This window comes from Piliocolobus tephrosceles, chromosome 9 (assembly GCF_002776525.5).
Source record: "Piliocolobus tephrosceles isolate RC106 chromosome 9, ASM277652v3, whole genome shotgun sequence".
Taxonomy (NCBI): Eukaryota; Metazoa; Chordata; class Mammalia; order Primates; family Cercopithecidae; genus Piliocolobus; species Piliocolobus tephrosceles.
The window spans coordinates 81,715,175-81,737,550 of NC_045442.1; the positions used below are offsets into that span (position 1 = coordinate 81,715,175).

Genomic DNA, 22,376 nt, shown 5'->3' on the forward strand with positions numbered 1-22,376 from the left:
TCACCTATTATTAAATGCAATGACTTTTAAATGAAAATGCACAGGCCATGGACTGCATCCCTCCATGTCCTCATGGCCTTTAGGATCACTGGGCTTTTCTTCTTTAATGTGTCTGCTTCTCCTTCAGTGCTTGAAAAGATAAACATTAGGTATGGAATTAGTTTTACCTTGGCACTATTTGGGGGATTTCTAATTTAGGAACTAGGTAGCTTCTTCTTAAGAAAACAGCCCTTTGTGATTCCTCACAGCTGCTCCTGTCCATCCATCTGCTCACAGAATCCAGCGGTGTCTGTTGCCCACCCCTCGGCCCCAGTCTCAGGAGTGACCCCATGTGGAGAAGCCTGTCCTTGGTGCAGGACAGAAGAACTAGGGCTGGGCATCCTCCCTTTGGTTTCTAAAAGAAGAAGTCTTGATCATGACAGACAGCCCCCTTAGATCAGCTTTACTGAGCTTGAGGCCAACAGTGGGGCTGTTTCCCCCACAAAGTCACTGAAGCCAGGGGACTTTTTCAGAGGTTGGCTGAAAAGCACATGCATCTGAGGGTGGAGGATCAGGTTGATGGCTCGAGGCCTGTAGGATGACTGAGGGCATAGGATGTTCATTGAAGAAAGGTCTCCACAGATCCTGTAAGGGCCAAACTTTGAGAAGCCAAGCTATGGCTCTACCAGGAATGACAGTCCCTTAGCCCTGAGACCTAAGCACAGTGAAGCAACTTATCTAGAGGAGAGGGTGAGCGCAGAGATGAGAGTGGCAGCACAGTCAGCTGACAATGAAAAGGGTGTTCATTCCTCCAGGCCACGGGAGCACTTCTCTACACTGATCAATCATGACCCAGTTCTCTCCTAAGACATTTCCAAGAACTTAGTATTTTAAAGAACACTGTTAGGTTAACCAAAAATTAGACTTGCTGCTCAGCCTGTCCCTCACACTGTCCCCTGGTTGGTTTCAGGGAACTCTGGATATGCACTGGGTGAGGGGGGCATGGCCCACCTCCAGGCATGTCTGAGACCCCCTTGAGGAGAGGAGTTTTTCTCATGACTGTCCCTGCCCATGGCACAGGATTTACTTCATAATCTCAGCATGCCCAGAAACAAGCAGACAGTATTTCTTCACCCCACAGAATAAGAGCATAGGGAGCAAAGACAAGATTTATTATTAAACAACTTTAATCCAAATGCTGATTATTATTTGCAGTGTCTGAAGGCACAAAATATACCTAAAATGTATGGAATAGTCTAAACAGAGTTATAAATCCAAAGAGCAAAGCATGAAGAAAAGATACATTCTGAGCTGACACAGAAATCTGAGTTGGGAAGATTTTTTTTTTCCTAGAGAACTTGCTTGACTATCAATCATTTCCCCTCATGCCAAGGGTAGAAAATTCTAAAAAAAAAGAAAATAACATAAACATGGTGAAGAATAACACCATGAGGTGTTAAGGATTTTGTATAAGCAGAATACTTCTCTTGAGGATGCTGGTCTCTCTCTCTCTCTCTCTCTCTCTCTCTCTCTCTCTCTCTCTCTCTCACACACACACACACACACACACACGCGTGCGCACAAACACATCCTCCATCTCCCTCTCTTTCCTCCTTGACATTCATTCTAAGCAGAACCATCCAAGAAGACATCCATGCTATACCCCAGAAGACAGGCCATCTCAGGGGGCAATGGGGAAACAGAGTTGGTGTGAGATAAGGCAGTGAGACCAGAGTTTGATTAAAAAAAAATATATATATATATGTATATGAAAAATTGACCATTCAGGGCCGGGCCCCCAATGTGCTGATGGAAAACAAAGCCTGCTCTTCCTCGGGGTCATGGTAGCTCACCCAGGCTTCTCTGAGCATGTCTGGCTTCAAGCTCCACATGCTCTGATTGGAGAAATGTCAATGGATTGTCTAGGTAGCACGAATATCAGACCATTCTCAGCATCCAGCAATAAATAACATAATTATAAACACTCTCTTCCCCACAGTGCTTTTAGCTGACTGTGTGATGTGGCCATTCTTTACTGCTCAATCATGTCACTAGGGACTTTAGGAAAGAAATCAATCCCGGGCTAGTTATCACCCTCATAAATACATCTCTCTAGAAACTCCACAAGGCTATAGAAGAAGCAATCAATAGGACTTTGTATTTCTCCACGATCACAGACCCAGGCTCTCAGCTCCGTGATTACTGCTGGCTGTGGGAGCTCCACCTCCTTCAGTGACAGATGTGGGCTGTGTATTCCATTCTGACGGGTCTGGAGATCAGAATAACCTCTTTCGGAGGTCTTTCGGAGAGGAACTGAAGTGACACAACTCAGATTCCCCCAGTTCCACTCCTAATGGTTCTTTCCCTGATTCTGTAGTTTAGTTGCCTCAGAAAGGGCAACTGAAGGAGGGGGAGCTGTTAGGTAGTCCTAGGCTTACAAAACTGGGTTTCCCCGCAGCTGTACCTGCACAGGCATAGGCCTGGAAATCTCAGAGGATATCAGATGCCCTGAGTGGGGAGGGCCCCTGCTCTGGGCTGGATTGCTACCTGAAGAGGACTCCAGGTCTGATCTGGAGAGGGTGGTGAAGCTGGAAGGGAGGGTTTGTGCTGGAGCCATCCCTGTTTGTTGGACTGGCTGCAGGATTTAGGACCCCGAGATAGGCCTTCACTTTTGGGGCTACGAGCAACTTCCCTGGTGGATGGGAGTTACACTTATGCTTTTTATCTAAGGGGCAACGCTTTCATCCTACCTAAACAAACATGGTCTCTTTTCTCTATTTCTCAGCATGCCCCATCACCTGGAGTACTGGTCCACCCACCTGGGTACCTCCCCCAACTCTTTCTAAAAGGATCCGTTTACCTGACACCACGAAGCTTCTACTCCCTGCATGTATGGCCTCACTTCCTTCTCTCACCCAGGACTATGGGCCGAAACCCAAGGGAACATTCTTCCTCTACCTGGCCTTTTGTTCCACCACCTCACCTGGTCCATGTAACTAACCCCACCTCGCAACTCCTTGCCCGCATGGACCTTCTTCCAGATCAACCCCACCTCTGCCCATCCTCCCTGAGGAAATGATAGAGTCTGCCCTCCTTCCCCCAATATTCTATCACTTTTTGATTCTTCTAATTTTGAAAAGAAAATAAGAAACAAAGCCAACAGGATGAAATGAGAACAGCTCAGTATCAAAGTCCTCAATTACCTCAATTACAGGTAACTGTCAGCTTCTCTTGGGCCCACGGGGCAGAGGCACACTGCGGCACACACAGCAGTGACCATCTCGTCCCACATGATCCAGGGAAGGACAGAACAGGACAGGACAGGACGGCCCTGAGTCCAGGGCAGCTCCTCAGTCCCAGGCTACCCAGAACAGCCGATCACCCTACAGCAACCCAGTGGGCGAGCCCAATGCGGGCTCCAGACTCACTCTTTATCCAGCTGAAGGACTAAAAGGAACGAGGGGCCAGGAGCAAAGAAATGGGGCAGCAAGCTATGGGACAAGGCAGCTAGTGGCATGTGGGGCTCCTCGTCTTCCCTTCTCCCCCAGCAGAGAGGGGCTTCTTATCTGGTTGCCCCTTCTGCCCTCAGAAAGGCCCAGGAACGGGGGGCTCCTTTGGCACTTCAGAATGATCACAAGTAATTTTCCTTTTTATTCATATAGAACAAAATTTACAAAGTCATTCATACAGTTTTTGTGTTTTTTTACTGACTTCGAAAATTGGGAATATTCAAAATACACTTTTACCCCACTCCATTCTGTCATTATTTACATATATGTACAAGAAAAATGACAGAGTCTCTGTGTATGTGTGTGTGTGCGAGTGTGTGTGGTTTGTGTTGTTGTCTTCTTGTATTAAAAAGCTCTGCTGGTCGGGTGGGTGGGAGGGTGGGCGGGAGGGCAGGCGGCGCGGTCAGATGGAGGTCCCGTGGGAGGTGTCCAGAGCCTCTGGAAGGACGCCTCCAGGCACGGGCTGGAAGGACATGGGGATGGGGGTCTTCACCGGGCTCTGCCGGAACAGTCCCCCGTTGGGCGACCTGTGTTTGCACTGCATGGAGGGCATGGTGGCTGAGCTGCTCAGCGGCAGTGGCAGGTTGCTGCTGGGCCCTGATGAGAGTGTCCGGCTGGTGCCATGGCTGCTCTGCTCCGGCAGAAAGGTGCTGACTGAGAGCTGGGTGTTCTGGTACTCCCGTGTTGGCTCCAAGGTCTGGGTGGGAGCCAGGCCCCCCATCTCCAGGGCCGAGAGCTCAATTGACGCTGGGGAAATCTGCTTGTGAGCAATGTCTTCATCCATGAGGCTGTTCATGCGCCGGTGGACCTGCTCCAAGTTCACTTCTTTGTCCTGGAGGGAAGGCACAGGAAGGTCAGGTGGGGCCCTAACAGTAAGTCAAGGCTGGCTTGCTACAACTCTGGATGTCTGGAGGCACCAGGCCTGGTCAGTCTGTTGGGCTGTGGGTGAGTATCCCATTCATGTGGCTCCCACCTCCCCTCAATTATATGGCCAACCCTCAGTCATCTGGGGAAGCTATTGGGTAGACATGATCCCTATGTAACAAAGATGCCATCAACAGGCCTTGGCTGCATCCTGCCTTGCCCCTGTACTCAGTTTAGAGTCACTGCCACACCCAGAACCAACCCTTAGGACAAGATGCTTTGAAGATTAGGTAGAGACAGGAGAAGAAGTCCCACAGGAATAAAGGAAATGGTCCTTGAGCCCCTAAGGTGCCCCATGAATTTGCCACTTCGAGTTCACGATGATGAAAAGATTTTGTATGATCATCCCCACCTTACACAAAAGGAGGCTCAAGCCCAGGAAGGTTCAATGACTCCTCAGAGTCACAGGCCCATGAGTGTTAGAGGCAGCTTTGAGGCCTGGAGCCAGAGAGAAGCCCTGCCTCACCCAGTGACCTCTGTCCTCCCTGTGCAACCTCCTCAGGCAGCCCAAGGAAGGGGACTTGTCCCTGTCTGGAAGGGCAAGGCGGCATGGGTTCCTGGATGGAGATTGTGAGGAATGGGACTTCCCCAGGGTCAGCTGACTCTCCTGGTTTCATAAGGGTTCAAGGCTATCTAAGTGGGTGATCTCACACCTGATACTGTCTCACCACAGTGGGTGACATCACAGGAAATTACTTGGTTTGTTCATTTGCTTAAGAAAGAAAACAAAACAGAACAAATATTGTTCCTTTCAAATAACTTGATGATATGTCTACAATGTCAGAATAATTAAAGACAGACAAACTGCTTGAAAGTTCAAGGAAGACGTCATATCCTTCCTTAGCTTCCCCGCAGTGAGGTGGGCACAGGACCTGGTGCTCAGCAGAGGAGCCATATGAGCTTCCTGGTGAGGTTGAAGCTGCAGGGACTTTGTAAGCAACATGGGTGCTGATGGGCCAGGGAACGTGGTGACCTCTCCCTCACCTCAAACTCCTAGAGAAATACAGTCCTAAAGCTCAGCTCCCAGGCACCCCTACAGGTGGTCTCATGTTGGCATCTTGTATCAGAGAAAGCAACCCATCCCCTGTCCACCTTGCAGAGGAGTTAGAAATATTAAGAAATATAGGAGCCCTGAATATGCTTTCAGAAGGAAACAAAGGAATCACATGAATCTAAGAGCCATACCAATGACTGCTTTGAGCTTCTGTGGGGATGATGGGGGAGGATTTCCACCCCCAGAAGTTCAGCTGAAAGATGGGCATGAGCCCCAACCAGAGGAGTGCATGAATTACAGGGCTAACCCCCAAGAAAGGTCAACTCAGTGTTCCCCAGGCAAGGAAGTTACGTGCCCTACAGTTCACTCCTTGCTTCAATGTCCCCTGGCATATAGAAGGTGGGACCACTGCTCTCTCCACACCTTTATGAGTTCATGGTTGGCACACAGAGCTTGGCTTCTGATGAGACACCTGCTGTCATTCTCAGAATCCTTCCCAGGACAAGAAAACTGACAACACCCATAAGACAACTTGACAAGTCATGCCAGGGCAGGAGGAAATCAAGAGAGCCAACTGGTTTCAGAGTAGAGGATACTATGGGATGTGGCTTGGTGTCATAGGTGAAAATGACATCAGAAACCACTGGCACAGCTTCATAGGCACAGTCACAACTCCAGTGATCTGAAGCCCACCCACACAAGCAGAGCTCAGTTCATTGGTGCTGGAGACCATCTCTGAGTTAGGGTCACCTCTGCATGGCAAGTGTCATGGGGAAATCGGGGGGACTGGCTGGAGAATGCCAGGCTTCTACTTGGCCCAGCTAAATATTGTTCATGCATTGCTTATGCTGACTCCTTCAAAGGTTTGTAAAATATAGAGCAAACCAAATTCAAGTTATTTTTCTAATTACCTTATACTATGGTGGAGCCAGCTCTGTTCAATTTTGCTCCTTTTTGTGTGTTCTATTTTGTCTGCTTTGTTTTCATTTTTGCATGTAAGACTACTTTAGGAATATTTTATAACTGTTATACAGGGTATTAGTGGCTTAGCGCCACTCAGCATCAATGATCTTTTCCCAAGGAAGTCTATGGTTTATTGCTTTTAGGGAGTTACTATCCCCACTGGATAACAGTTTGACAGGCTATCAAGAGACGGGTTACCTGACAAAGAGACAAGACCATGACCCAAATAAGTACAGTAAGATTGAAGCTGAATCCTGAACAAAGAGACGGAGAGACAGAAAGCAGTGGGTGCTTCATCTGCTGCAGCAGCGGGACTCCGCCAAACTTTCTCTTCCACAGCTGTCCTCCTAGTGTCTGGGTGCTGGGCCTCCAGACAAGCCCTGACTCCTGCCCAGCATCAAGCCTGCATCTCTAGCATGCTTGGGACTGCTATGAGCTCCTGTTAAACTGTGGATAGAGTGTCATCTGTATTAGTGAGACTCAGTGCCACAATCATTTTGGTGAATATTTGTATCTATAAGGCATGTTCATTTTGAAATGTGTGAATGGCACAAAACAAGTACCAGGGAGTCTGGAAGTTGAAGTAGTTGAGAGAGGAATTCAGATACTTTCGGGGTTTAATAAGATAACCTTCTCTTCTCTTTGCAGCTAGCAAAGCTTGGAGAAGGCTGAACAAGCTGGTCACCCTCACTGGCAGAGACTTTCATTTCCATGGAAGGGAAATTGATAACCTGGGGACCACTGGAAGAACTAGTTAGTAACTAGTCAGCTGCATAATCTTCCCTTTTCCTCCCTTCTAACTTCCCTTCAGGACTTTAAGGACCACTTTGAAGATGAAAAGAAATAAAGTTTGAGTAGACTCAATTGAAGTGGGAAGCAGGTGTCTTGGTTCCAGGGCTACTCAACTCTGGATTCTGGCAGTTGATAGAGGGCCTGTCCTTTTTCTCAGTCAATTGAGCACTAGCCCAGGGTGTTCAGGAGATGCTCCCATTTTGTCAGAGTTTGGAGAGAAGGAAAGATTAACTTCCTGTCCAAGAAAGCCACAGGGAGGTAGGGGGTTGGAAGTAAGGGACAAGGTGAAAGAACTGTTTCTACTTAATGCCAGGGAAACAAACATGAGAGCTTCAGGGAAAGACAGACCAGCCAAAATCCTCTGAAGGAAAAAGTGAGCGAGGCACTTCTCTGAGCTGGAAGACTTCACCACTGAAGGGTGAGGGAGAGAACGATGGAGCGTGGTGGACTGTCAAGTGGCAGGGCACAGGTGCCAAGATGGAGTAGTAAACACGGCGGTGGGGAGTGGATTGGGTAATACTAGAGCATTTAGAATCAAAATCAGCCCTGAGACTGAATGTGGAGATAGCTAGTTCCCTGCCAGTCTGTTATTTCTGAAGAAAGAGCTTGACTAAGTTTATTTTACCCATATTTTTTTTTTTTGCTTACCTCAAATTAAGGATGGATGAAGCAGTTCTAAGGACTGCTAAGCTGTGCTGTGGGAACCAACTCCCAATTGCAGTTATCATTAGCCTTTAAAGTCTCGTGTCAGGACATGCAGAAAGTGACTACACCAAATGGACAAACGTTCCAGGGGGGTTTCCTATCCAAATGGTTATTAAGAAATCCATCCTCTTCACATCAGTGTCACCTCATTCTACTCAAACTCCATCATTCCCAATAGCTCCAACACCAGGACAAATCCTGGGAGATGAGGGTGCCATCTCGAGCCTCTTATTTTGGTTGTTTAACTGAATAAGAAAATGTGTATAACTGCAGCAAATGACTCCTGTGTTTTTTGAAAAACAAATGCAGCCATTTGCTGTGTCTCACAATGTGTCCTTTAAGTTGCCTGCTCCTGCTGCTGTCTGTGGGAGCCAGAGCTGAGGTGCGGAGAACAGACTGCCTGGTTTGGAAACTCTGGAAGCATGGTCTGCTTGTATCACCTGGGGCCGTAGATTTAGCACTCATAAAGTCATGTCTGGCTGTTCTTTCTGTGTCTCCAGCCAAGGAAAGAGGAGACAGGAGTAATCAGCCTACTCAAGGAAAGAGGCAGGAGTGATTTGAATAATTATCTATCTTTTAGACAAAACGGTGCATTCTATTATGTTATGCAAATTCAAATAATGGGCTTTTTTATGTGAACTACATCCGTTTACATCCTCATCATCCCAAGGTTTCAGTGTTCGGCCAGGTAATGACAGCTGTGAAAAGAGACTTGGAAACTTATTGCTACCTTCATTAATTTACTGTAGGTAACTGACCTAGTGAAACATCCCTGAATATGACATAAAATTCACAGACTGCATTTACCCGTGAATCCGGCTGAATTCCAGCTTTGTGTTTCTCATCCCATATTAAACTGACGACAGATGCACCAACAGAGGTTACTGGGGAACCTCTCCCAGGCATTATCTTGCAGAGATAAAGTTCTGTAATTAAGCCACTGTTCACCAATGTGGAAATAATACAGTGTATTGGAAAACAGTAATTAACTAAACTATCATCTTTGTAACAGCCTGTTACACGTGGGACTCCTTAGAACAGACTTTGCTTGGAGTCCAACAGCTCTTATTTTAAGTTGGGCAGGAACAAAACTAGGGATGAGGGACTTCCCCCTGACTGAGCTGGCTGTTGGTGGAATTATCCTGTTACCACTGAGACCAACCGGGTGCTAAATTGGACCCAAGGGCTGGGAGAAATGCCACCGACACAATCTTCAGTGCTGTTCCAAGACTTACCCAACCCCAACGGGCCGGGCTAGGGGTCTGAGAGTATTGGCTGGATAAGGACAAAGGAGCTCAATTACGTAAGTGAAATGGTCTCAGGAGATGGTGGTAGTTTTTCAAAACATCAGGAGAAAGAGTTCTGATCAGTTCAATCACAGATATTTTAGGGAGAGCAATGAGAGCGAACCAACAATGACTCCACAGCATGGTGGTAGCAGCAGGTGCACCGAGGAATGAGCTGAGGCTAGGGGTACAGCAGCTTGCTCAAGGCCATGCAGTTCCACAGTAAGTGGAAGGTCAGGACGAGAGCTCACATCTACCAGGTTCCCAAACCTGGGCTCTTTTCTTTTCCTTTTTTCTTTTTTTTGTTTGTTTGTTTGAGACAGGGTCTCCGTCTGTCTCCCAGGCTAGAGTGCAGTGGCCTAATCTCGGCTCACTGCAGCCTTGAACTCCTGGGCTCAAGCAATCCTCTTGTCTCAGTCTCCTGACTAGCTGGGACTACAGGCACATACCATCTCACCTGGCTAATTAAAAACAAATTGCAGAGACTGAGGTCTAGCTTTTTTTGCCCAGGCTGGTCTCCAACTCCTGGCTTCAAGCAATTCTCCTGCCTTGGCCTCCCAAAGTGCTGGGATTACAGGCATGCACCACTGTACCCAGCCTAAAACCTGGGCTCTTTTCCATGACATCAGTGTGTCAAGAAATTCATCCTCCCCACACCAGTAAGAATTCATTCTACTCAAATTTCATTACCCCAGTAGCTTCTCACCTTGGAATGCTGGTGTAGATCAGAGGTTTTCATCCTTGGCTGGATATCAGAAGCACATGTGGAGAGTTTAGAAATTATGGCAGTCCAGATCTCCCTAATATGACCCTTTGGGAAACAGGGCCCAAGCATCTGTATTTCTAAAAAGCCCCAGAATTCATCACCTCTGATATGCCGCCAGAATTGAAAGCCATTGATCCAGCTGCAATGATTACACAACAATTTAACATTAATAACATTTTCTTTATGTGAGTCCAGACTAGTTCATTCATTCAATAAACGTGCTTGAGCTCCTACTCCCAGATGAGCTAATGTTCTTGATAAAACATCTATCTTGGTCCCTGGCACATAGAAAGTGCTCAATACTTCAATTATATTCATCACTCCTTAATGAGAGCCTCCACTGTTCCAGAGAGAAGGCAAATTGACGGGAATCCAGAGGTGAGGAGGCACTGGTGGATCTGAAGCAGAGACAGGCAGGTAAATAATTACTGGCAATGTAGAGCACACCCAGCAAGGGAGGCAGCTAGTGGTGGCAGCAGGCAGGGGAGGCTTTGCCAAGTGACCTGGTTTTGAGATACACAGTGGTGTATGGTAAGTGTTCCATGGCTTCTCACTGGAGGCCGTGGGCTGAAATGTGCACACTCACCGTTCTTACTCTCATGCTAAGACATTTGCTCCTGAGCATAGTTCTCAGGCCAGGCTGTTTCCAGCAGAAGGGAGAGACTGAGGTTCAGATAATGTTAATGTGTAACCAGAAGCCAGGAACCTGGCCCAGGGTAGAGCACCAAGTCACAACCTTCATTCCCAAGTCCTCTGGAAAATGCTGCCTTGGAACCCAATGGGCTCATGCACATACCCAGTGGAAAGGACAGCGCCCTGGCCTTTTGACAAGCTTGCACCTGGGAAGCAGCAGGGGTACAGAGGTAGACACATTGTTCACATCCCATCTCTACCCTTCTCACTTCTGATATGGCTTTCGTCAAGGATAGGGATGCCTTCCTCAACTACTGAAGAGGGCTAACAAGATTGCTCAGCACAGGAAAGGAGCCCTAAGGTGTCACTTGTCTCCCTCATATTCCTCATTGCCTAGCCCAGAACCTTTGGATGGAGTAGCTGCTTGGCCACCATCAACCAAGCATGACCCTGGGCCAGGTATATCTTTAATTCACTTTATATGCCTTCCCTTGTTGAATCCTCAATGCAACACTGCTGGGTTGGCATAAATGAAGAAGAAAAATGTGCAGAAGGGCAAACTCTTTACATGCAGTTGAAGAAGACATCAAAGCAGTGGAGGCAAGGAAGGGTGTGGAGTGGAAGAAGTGAGGGCCTCTGGGATCTAATCTTTCATAGCAGGTGGGGGCATGCAGACAGAGGCTGCCCACAGCCAGAACAGAGGGGCCGTCTGCTCCTCTGCCCCCTGCTCCCCCGCCACCCTGGCCTCAGCCAGCTCCTGTGTGCGATGGAAGCCAGGCCAAGGGAGGGCAGGCAAGGCAGAAAGCAAGAAATCCAAACTCCGAGCCCAGTGATGGATGATTCATATCTCACTCCTCATGTCATCTCCCATTTCTGCAGTTCTCATCTTTATTTCATGAATATTTTATTCTCAGAGCAATGGCTCCACATCCCCCATAAATCTAGCGGGTGGCTCTTTACTGCATCCATGGAGCTTAGTGCATTCACCTGCATTGGGTAACTACATAATCGTCTGATTCCTTAGAAAAAATATGAGCTCAAATCTACATGAATATTAAGGGGTTGAACGCACATTACCACTCTTCTTCAAGTAGGTGTCTAAACTGTGACGACATCCTAGAGCAAGCCATTAAACACAACTTGGGCTCCACCCAAAGACAGGTTTCTGGCTCTTAAGAAATACAGCCAATGCCTCAAAATGAAACATTGAAAGATCAACCAGACACTCTCACCTAATTGCAAATGCCGCCCCATAAAACACGGGCAACCAGGAGCACAAAGTAGTTCTGGATTAAATACCATCATTATTTTTTGAAGGTTTTAAGAATATGCTTCTAAAAGACTGTTGTTTTGAGCCCTTTCCTGGTTCCTATTCCCTGCATGATAAAGTCAAAACCTCTCGGTCTGGCATTTCAGTTCTTCGGTGCAGGTCCCATATCCCTCCCCAGCTTCCCCTGCTAGCATCTCCTTCCTCATGTTGACACTTCAGCCCTAAAGCTCCAGGAGGTATGATGACTTTGTTCACCTCCGTGCTGTTCACCTTGCCCAAAATGCAACTTCTTGTCTCGTCTTTAGTACCAGGATTTGTATCAATGCTTCAAAGCTCAGTTCTAACAGCTCTGAGCCCCAAGTAGTCTTCAATAACCACACCCCTAATCCCTCTGACCCCACCATGCCCTGGCTGGGCTGGATGCCCTCAGCACTTTTTGTGATACTTGCTGATCACTGCAGGACAGCCTGCTCAATGAGTGGAGACTGCTGGGCCCAGCTCTCTGCCACATCTGTGCATGAGAAGGTAAGCTCCCTGAAGGCAGGGGCCGAGTCTCTACAGGCAGGCTTATTAAAGGAAGAAAGGGAGAGAGGGAAGAAGGAAGGGAGACATTGCATTTGAAATTTGGAAACCCATAAAAATAGGAAAAAGATGGAACATTTCCATGCAACCCTTCTTAGCAACACCAGAAGGGGATGGAGGACAGGCAGCTGCTGTGCTTGTCCAACCTGCCTCTTTCCATGTGTCCTCATTCCTATCTGGAAGCAGGTTGGCAGCAGGGGCAGGAAGTCCCACATTCTGGAAGCAGGGCTGATGTATTCATCATTTCATAACTGAGATCCTGGACTTATGCAGAAGCCAGAATAAAAGGTAGGATGTTTTAACAGCAAGAAAGGAGCTGTTCCTCACAGCTAGGTGATTCCTTGGTCTCCTGGTCTCTATATTTTTTTCTCTTTTCTTTTCTGTCTTCCTATCTATGTTTCTTTAACAATCACCAGTCTCTCTCTCTCTCTCTGTCTGTCTCTCTCACACACATACACCACAACAATTAACTGTGGGTGGTCCAGGCTGAAATTGTCCAAACCATCACTAAACTAGGCATTGTGAAGGGACATGGCTAAAAGCAGACAATGACTTCCCATCCAAAGGACAAGCTCTCCCTGCATGTGGCTCACAGATGATAGGCTAGAGGCTGGGGCTGAGCCTGAACCTGTGTCTCCAGGCCCCCAGCCTTGCCCACTGCTGCCCAGGAAGGCAAATTCCTGACAGTGTGATTTTCATCCACCTGGAGACCCTCCCCTGCTCCCCTGACACAAAAGGCCTTTACACAGAGGAAACCAGGCTGAAGACTTATGGAAAATAAGCAAAACCCAAAACAAACAACACAGAGTGGGAGCAACATGGGCCAATTTGGGGGCCTGGTCTTTTCCATCTTTCTCATCCTTCTTGATCCTACTGGGAGTGGTTTTGGGACCACCCCACCATGGCTGCCCACTGATGCTTCCGTGCATAGAGACCTGGGTGGTGACAAGCAGGTGAATCGTGCACACTGGCCATGACCTGGAGGGGCTGGCATGATGAGGAGAGGTCAGATATGTGCGGCCTTTCCTTAACGCTGCTTGTCAGAATAATTCACTGTCCCTCCCACTGACTTCTTTATACAAAATGTTCCAATAACCAAAGAATCTTGGGACAGAACCATCAACTGTTCCTTTCAGGCCTTTTCCTCAAAGCTCTGCCTTCTTCGCCTTCTGAGCTCCAGGGGTGACAGGACAGCCACTGAGGCTGCAACTGGCTCCAGCTTCACATTCCCTTACATGGAGATACACTGAAGGATGGAGAGGAAGACAGATGTCCCCGAATATTACAGATGTACTGAGTTAAGCAGTGTCCTCCTTCCAGGGAAGAGAAAGCGTAAGGACAGAGAGCTCACTACCTGGTATAATGCAGAGTCCTGTAAAGGAGTGAGGGACGCCCACCCCTGTCTTCACTCCTGACCTGCCAGGAATGCCCTTACAGACCAACGAATGGAGGGTGAGATGTGGCCAGACACCCAGGCCACAGACATGGTGGGGACCCACTTCCTGTCCAGAGGTGCCAAATCCCTGCCCGAAATTAGGCTGAGAATTTCGCACATTACCACCAGCTCTTACGTCCTCCTGGCTGTTTTTCTTTCCTGGCTCAGTTTATTTTTGTGCCCCTTGGACCTCCTTCCTCTGAAACTATTTAATGAACTGCCCGGTACTATCTGAGCTTTCAGTAAAAACAAAAACAGGTAAAAAACAAAAACAAAACAGAAGTGCTTTTGGGTGTGATGCAGGTTGCTTTACCACTTCCTGTTTGAGGTTTATATCCATTTGCACCCACAGAGTCTCTAAGCAGAGCTGTGGTTCTAGACATAGCTGAGGTCTATGTGGCACAGAGTGACAGCCCCGCGGATGGTGTGGCTGGGCATGTGTAGTTTCTGCTGTAAAGCATCATCACCAAATGACACTCCTTTCCACCCTCCCTTAGGGGAACTGTCTCCAGGTCTCTGGGGGACCTCGGTGAAGGCTTTATTTCAGAAAAAATAAAAATTAAAAAAAAGAGCTTGCAGAAGAATACAAACCCAATAAGAAGGAAGTGTGGATGGACAGAATCAACTTGCAGTTGGCACATACAGGGAGGGACGTGTGCCCAGAACCTGGAGTTGGACAGAGCTAGAGTGTTCCCTGGGCTGGGTGTACCCAGGAGGGACAGGGGCAAGGCTGGGCCCTGCAAGGAGGAGGAATATAGGGAGAAGAGAGTGCTGGGAGGGACAGGGATCCCCTGATGCTCTGGGAGAACAGTGCCCTGTGGCCCTCGGTGAGAAGTCAAAGAGAATCAGGAAGGAATGGGCTCCTCTCTTACCCTACAGGTGGTCTCTCCAGGTCAGGGTGGAGGCACATGGGCGGGGCAGGGTAGGGAAGGGCTCTCTGGCGCTGCCCACGCTGTACCTGCTCTATAGATAAATACAGGACTTTAGTGGCTAAGGCTGGCACTGCAGCACTTTGTTCAAGCAAGAAAACATCCCCTACATTCTTCTCTAGTTTTAAAAACAAAATAAAACAACAACAAAATCCCCCAATATAAAACTCTGTTGTCTCCAGACAAGATGACTCAGGTGAATACTAACTAGAAACAACCTGCCCTCCCAATGGCCCAGTGTGACACTCTTGCCTCTAGGCTGCGAAAGGGAGGGCAGGCCCCAGGGTGCTGACCTCCTTGGGGGTCTCCTGGTGGCACCGGTTACTGTTCCACCACAACTCCAGGGCAGCCACCAGGCAGGCCAGGAGCAGGCCGATGGCCAGGATGCAGAAGACCCCGGCGAAGCTGTGCAGCTTGAGGGATTTGCCGTCGGCCTGGGCACTGGCATGGCTGGTGAGGTCACAGCGGCCCATGTGTGGCCACCACTTCTGCTTCAGCACATCCAGGTCCCCTGTGTCCTGCAGCTCCAGGATCCTGCAAGACACAATCCAGGTGAGCTATAGCCACTGACCTCATCGACTCAGCCATGAGGGCCCTGGCCCCTGCCCCACCATGCTGGCCCCACCACAGACACCATTGAGCCATCCTAGCAGCTTTCTGCCTTAGCTCTTCTCTTCCCAGTCCACTCTCCACGCTGCAGGTAAAGTGTTATTCCCAAAACGCACATTAAGTTTTGTCACTTCCCTTCCCAACAGCCCCCCGCTCTCTCCCACCCTATCCCACTGCCCAAGAATAAAGTCTAACAGCAAATCACATAAGGCCTGTTACATGGATTCTGTGGTAAGAGCTCAAGATAAAACTGAGAAATACAGAAAGGAAAGAGGCAAACATTTAGGTTGTGGATTTAGGATATTCCTGATCCTGAAAATGCTTTCTTTTGAGCTTTCATTACTATATCCTACGTCTCTCCCACTGGGATTCACCAAATTATTCACACAATCCTTTGATTTGAGAACCTTCTGTGCTTTGCCCAGTATGATGTTCAGCACTGCTGAGCTTATGGTCTAGAGATACAATCACTGACCCTAAAAAAATTAGTTCAATCAAAGTGCAGGTAGAACTGTGATTTAAAAAAAAAAAAAAATTAATCAAAGTAGAGGTTCTGGGAAACAGCACATGGTGGGTAGTGTTCACTGGAGGATTGGAGAACTCCTCACCGAGGAGCCTACAGGTAAGGGGAAGCTTGAAGGATGACTAATCATAAAACAGCTCACATGGGTTTAGCATGTTCTACGTGCCAAGGAGTACCCTCCATGCTTGGCAAATAGTGTTGAATCTTCATTCGATGCCAATCCTTTGAGATGGTTATTCCTGTTTTCCCATTTTACAGAGAAGGAAATCAAGGCACAGAGAGGTGAAATGTCTTGCCAAAGTCATTATGAGGCTGGCAGGGTTGGCTTTCAACTTGGAGGAGGAAGAGCCTTCCTGAGACTAACACCCCATGTGAAAGTCATGTCTGGGGTAGCGCTTAGCACGTTTAAGAAGTGGAAAAATGGCCAGGGAGGCTATTGGGTGGTACGGGAGCAGGCATCAGGTGAGGACAGGGAAGAAGGCAGAGCCCAGACACAGGCTCTGAGAGGGCATGAGTGGCAGTTTCGATTTCATCATGTGTGCAATGGTGGGACAACCCATGCTGCTTCTATACTCCCCACTGTGGTTTTCTTTGGTTGTGGTATTTTTGTCTATAACCCAGGAGTCTTAACAGAGAGCCAGTGGTAGCTGGTAGCGCTCAGACCCCAAACACCTAAGCTTTTCCAATGGGGAGTGGAGCTCTTTAAGCGTGATCCATGGTGATATATTCGACTGATAACATCTGTAGAGGTCCCTCTGAGTTCTCTGGGTGTGTGTCGTTAGAGAGCAGCAGTTGTTTATAGCTGGGAGAAATTCACTGCCCACTGGACAGTTGTGTGAGCTCTACCCTGGACCTGCATTCCAGGTCAGCTGTGACCACAGACCTGAGGCTATGCTCAATTCCCATACATGAGCTTGTGTCTCGTGGAGACAAGAGTCACAACCCTGAGGGGGTCCCAAGACCTGTCAGCATCATGGGCCCAGCACAGCATGGCCTCTTGATGGCTGGCAATGGCCTGGCTCAGTGCAAAGATTGGCTTTGGAGGCACCAGACCTCACCTGGACCAGGGACTTGCCCCTCCTACAGTTCAGTGTTCTCATCTTTGCAACATAAACTGTTGACCCCCACTTAGATGAGCAGATCCTTCAGGACAGGAGCTGTGGGTTACTCTGTTTTCCCTGAGCAACCACAGTGGCTGGCACCACTAAGGCTGTCGGTAGATGTCTGTTGTGTCAATAAATGTGTGATGTACTAATTGAGCAGTAAAAACTTGACTAAGATGGCTGTGGTTAGATATTGATATAATGTCCATTAAGTGCTCAAGGCGCTGGTCAGGATGTAAGACACAGAACGTGACTGTACATTCAGGGACTTGGTTGTTAAGATACGTGTGCATTTATATGGTTTGGGGTCATGCTTAGATTGCCCCAGAACACTACAGACCCCTCTCATGGCACATCACATGGTGAACCGGACAGCCACAGTGTTGTACCACCTCATATGGATCATGTCGGGCCAACTCAGTGGCTGCACGTCTGCCTGTTCACTGGCCTTAATAAGTCTGTGCTACTAGGTGTGAGGAGGCTGAGCCTCTTGGCAGTTGCAGGAACCTCAGGGACAGATAGGCAGGACCTCAGGGCCTTTGAGGAGGTCAGCAATTGAACAACTAGCTAGCTATGGATAGACAGTAGAGCTTCGTGTTCATGGCTATCCAGTCAAATCCAGGCTTTGAGTCTCTCAAATTTAGATCTCTTATCACAAAAGCCTGAGGTTATAATAAATGTACCTACCTCACAGGATATTGCGAGAAAATGAGAAGAGGGAACACATACAGCCTGTTAGCTTGAGATCCAGCCAGTAATCAGAGCTCCATGAAAACTGGTTAGTAGTTGTCAGTCTGATGGCCACATTGACCAGTAGCCTTATCTTGCCAGCACTGACATGAGTGACCTTTTATAGAGAACACAGTAGGAGCTGATCATTTTACACTGTTTGAATCCTCATAACAGCCTGCAAAGTGGTTCTTATTATGTCTATTTTATGTCTCAAAGACCTAAAGCTCAGAATCTAGATCACTTGCCCACTGCTGCAATTAGAAAGTGGCAATGCTGCTCATCAGAGCTGGGTCATTCTGACCCAGGAGGCCATGCTCTTTTCAGAACAGCAGGCTGTTCTCCTGGGGCCAGCTTCCGGGCCTAGGCAGATGGTGAGGCTCTGGCCAGATGGTGGTTGTGGGGTCAGATCCCCACTCCTCCGTTCATTAGGCAGATCCTGTGCAATGTCAGGGAAGTTGCTTAATTTTGCTGACCTCTTCTTCCTGCTCCCTATAATTGTATGCATTTTTTATACCCAATCTTATCCCAGAATGATAGTAAGGCAATTTATAGGAAAGCATAACATAAAACAAAAAACCTAAACAAACAAAAATGATATTTAAATATGGAAGGGACAGAGAAAAGATAAAACAAGTCACAGGTACAAAATGACTTTGAGAATGAGGCTAAACTAATGCACACCGTAATAATCCATACTTCCGCTTACGAGAAAGCCAGAGGGATAATAGCCACTTCCTGAAGCCAGTTGTTCTATTTTCCAGACAGATATAATTGCAGGTGCTTTTTTTTATTCAATAGCTGTGGAGCCTGCTACACAGTAGGTGCTCAATAAATGGCTATTAAGTTGCTAAACATTTATTGAATGCCCACTCTGCATGCTGTGGTCTGCAAGCCTGTTTATAGCACATAAGCCCTGCCACACATGCACATACATCTAGATTCTGTCTTCTGCCAAAGCAAAGGAGCGTATCTTTATTGAAGGAAGTAGTTTAGTTTCCAGGATGAAGGGAAAGACAGTTACGGCAGTTCCACATAAGGCTAGGACCTACCATTTATACCAGAACCTGTTTTCTGCAAATGGCATGAGGCATTGCTCTCAGGATCTGTCCCTTCACTCCTCTGAAGCATGCCCTAGCTAGGGGCAGCTAACAGTTCTGTATGCACCATACAAGAAAGCCCCCCCCCCTTTTTTTTTTTTTGGGGAACAGGGTCTCGTTTTATTGCCCAGGCTGGAGTGCAGTGGTACCATCTCAGCTCACTGCAACCTCCGCCTCCTGGGTTCAAGCAATTTTCACGCCTCAGCCTCCCAAGTAGCTGGGATTACAGATGTGTGCCACCATATCCACCTAATTTTTTGCATTTTTACTACAGACAGGGTTTTGCTATGTTGGTCGGGCTGGTCTTGAACTCCTGGTCTCACGTGATCCGCCCGCTTCAGCCTCCCAAAGTGTGGGGAGCCACTGCACCCAGCCCAACAGAGCCTTTTAAAGAACCACTGGCATCAGTAAGTTGGCAACCTGAGGTCTGAGTGTTGCTACTCAAGGGATGATCCCAGCCCAGAAGGAACTCTACCATACAGGAAGATGAGGAAACCGTGGGAGGCCAGCACAGGCCACTGGTGACGTTTCCTTATCATCACAGAGCACATGCCTTCTGATGAAAGCAAACAGTAATCAAACACTACTTGTCAAAATGACATGGAAACTGGACTAGCTACATTTGATTATGGTGATTGCTGGAGTCAGGAGAGCAGCCCATGGGGTCTCTGTTGGGAGGTTTTGCACATGGACCTCATGGTCAGTGAGTGGACAGGTAGTGGGCAGGCCTGTTTCAGAAAGCCTGGTCTCTGGAATCACACACCCCATGTTGGCCCTGGCTCTGGTCCTCTGAAGTCACACAAAGGACATCTCACTCCTTCTGCCTCCAGCAAAGCTTAAGATATTGGAGGTGGGCAGCCACACCCCTCCCCACTCATCTCCACCTTCCCCAGGTTGAGTATTCTCAGGTTCTACTCTGACCTAATGGGAGTCCCCTCTGCTCTGACTCCATTCAGCAATCCAGCCAAGACCGGGGCTCCTGGACTAATGTCTGCTGCCTCTTCTCTCCAGTGTGTCAATGTTCACTTCAGCAGACTCTCAGGAGCCATGTGAGCAGTGTGAGCACACAGGGACCCTAACCTTTCCTCGCTGGGGCCCCTGTGCTTCCATGAGCGCTGTCTTGGGGCACATTAGTGGTCTTGGTGCTGCTGCTGTGTTGGCCCCATGGGCTCTCTTACCATCTGTTCTAGAGAGATGCTCAGAGGTTGATGGTCTGTGGAATCGTCCTGAGCCTCCCATCTCGGAAAACCAACTGGTGTGAACCTCAAGAACACCAACGTGTTATAAATCCTGGAGAGAAGCCATTCTTTCTTCATGCATTTAATCTGAGCAATTGATAAATCACTACTCCTCCTTCCCTCTTGTCATCTCTCTCTGCTCCAGAGAGTAGAGGGAGGAACAGAATGTATACTTGATTAAATTTAAGGGAAAACCCAAAAGCCTCATTTACCTTAATTAGCCCTACTCTTTTCCTCAGTTTTGTAAAGAAGCCACTGAATGGACTGGTTGCAGGCCCTCCTCCTCAGCCTTCCCTTGATGGGGCTGAGGCCCAGGTACTCATGAGAAGAAGGGCACAATGTGGACATCTAGAGTGTGGGAGAAGGGAGGTTGTGGGGCTTGGAGATCCAGCAGCCACATGGGCATAGCACTAGGGCTCAGGAGTCCTAGATTCTACTTCTAGCTCTGCCAGCAGCTGGCTCAGCAACCTGGATATCCTAGTTACCCTCTCTGAACTGCAGGATGTTAAAGAAATGATTTATAAGGACTCTCACGTCTCCAAATAGAAGTTCCTTAGTACTGAAATCTATGCATTAATCAGTCGACAAGCGTTGCCCCTGAACCTGGCATGATGCCAGCCTTTTCATTCCGATGCTTCTGCCTCATTTTGGATTTGGGTGGACTCTGGCGGAGCCTGCCCCTAGGGCATCCCCCCGGGCTCTGCAGATTCATACCTTCACCCAGCAAAATGCGCTTCACAGATGTGTGCAAGAAGATGGCCCAAGGCTTAGACACCTTGGGGACAGGAGCTCTTGTTCACAGCTGACTACTGGACAAAGGCCACTGAACTACCCATGGCCCACTTCCACCCTTTCTGGCTAAGGCCACATACCTTCGCTGCCCCAGCAGACAGCATCTCCTTGGACAAGGAAACTTCTGCCCTACAATCAGAGGCCCCCTCCAGCCATGTGCAAGTAAATACGGAGACATTCTGCTTCTCCGACCCTACTTTTTTAAAGTCTCTACATTGACTCCTCCACTTTACAGGTACATTTCTCTTTAAAAGTGATTAGTAGGCCCTTATCAGATCCTGCTAATTATTCATTATTCTGGCTAACTCCTCCTCATTCTTCCAGCCTCAGGTGTCCCCTCCTCTGGGAAGTTCTCCCAGATATCCTGGGTCTGGTGAGATGCCTTTTTCTGCCTGCCTCTACCCCAGCATACTGAGGATGTCTTTGCCACATGCTAATATGCTCTGGGCTGGCATTACCTGCTCACAACAGAGACCCCACAGAGACTCTGAGCCTTCCTGGCAGGGACCATATACTTCCACAAGGTCTGAGGGTAGGGGAGGAGGAAGCAGTGGGGCATAGTAGGTGCTTAAGAAAATGTGAACAAAGGTGTTTGCATTGGCTCTTGACTTCTAAGAGGTTATTCTCTTACCCTTGACCACTAGAGTCCCGAGACACTAGAGTCCCGAGGCAGCTGCCTGAGCTTACCTCTGGGAGAAGAGGTCCCTGTAGGGGCTGCCATGCTGCAGGGCAATCCCGTAACCCTTGCTGCTGATGCTGTTGCCGATGACAGTCACCGAGCAGTCGTCATCTGTCAGGGCTGCGTATTCCACCACGGCCACATCCCACAGGAAGGCGTAGTTCCCCTTCTTTGCCTGAAAGATCAAAATTACCATGAAATCAGGCAGGCCTGGCCAGTTGTGTCAGCTTTGATCGGTGAGCCATCTTGATGGTGGGATTTGAGGGACCCATCCTCAATGGTCTTCCTACCCACCAGACAGCACAGCAACTCTGCTACTGCTTCCTGGCCTACAAATACCAGCATTGGTTGAGGCCACTCACTTTGACTAGACATAAAATGTGTGCAGACCAGCCACAAAACATCTCATGGAGAGGGGAAGGGCGGAGGAACTAGAGGTGGGCTCTAAGACGAGCTTCCTGGTCACAGTGCCATGGGCCTATGTCTCAGATTAGAAGGTTCAGCCTTGGAGAGTGTAGAAAATCTAATGCCAGGTGACTGAGATTCTCAGATCAGAATTGTTAGGGAGCATAACAGTTGGGGATGAGGAACAGGGGAGAACAGAACCGTGGCAAATCTTACCCACTGATATTTCTACTTAGAACTTGTCTGAGCTCTGCTTAGGGTAAATCTGGAAAATGGCCCTGAATTCAGTGCCCCAGAGTAATGGTGACTTAATATCAAGCACAAGCACATGCACATGTCTAGAGCCCCCTGTGCATGAGGAAAAATCCGTCAGGGACAGGGCTTGACTGTTATGGTGCCATGCCAGGCTTCTGCCACTTGTCTTTTATTGC

At 48.3% G+C, this 22,376-nt stretch overlaps 1 protein-coding gene across 1 annotated transcript in view; it reads right to left on the minus strand.

Moving 5' to 3' along the window:
- Nucleotides 1-1,148: 1,148 nt before the first annotated feature.
- The window catches only part of GRID1 (glutamate ionotropic receptor delta type subunit 1), a 786,921-nt gene continuing 765,693 nt past the window's right edge, over nucleotides 1,149-22,376 (minus strand). The window contains exons 14-16 of the mRNA XM_023226082.3: nucleotides 21,549-21,715; nucleotides 15,061-15,301; nucleotides 1,149-4,320 (exon numbers count right to left, since the gene is read on the minus strand). Coding sequence (XP_023081850.1) covers nucleotides 3,892-4,320; nucleotides 15,061-15,301; nucleotides 21,549-21,715 — 837 coding nt within the window. The 3' untranslated portion in view covers nucleotides 1,149-3,891. The remainder of the gene's footprint in view (nucleotides 4,321-15,060; nucleotides 15,302-21,548; nucleotides 21,716-22,376) is intronic.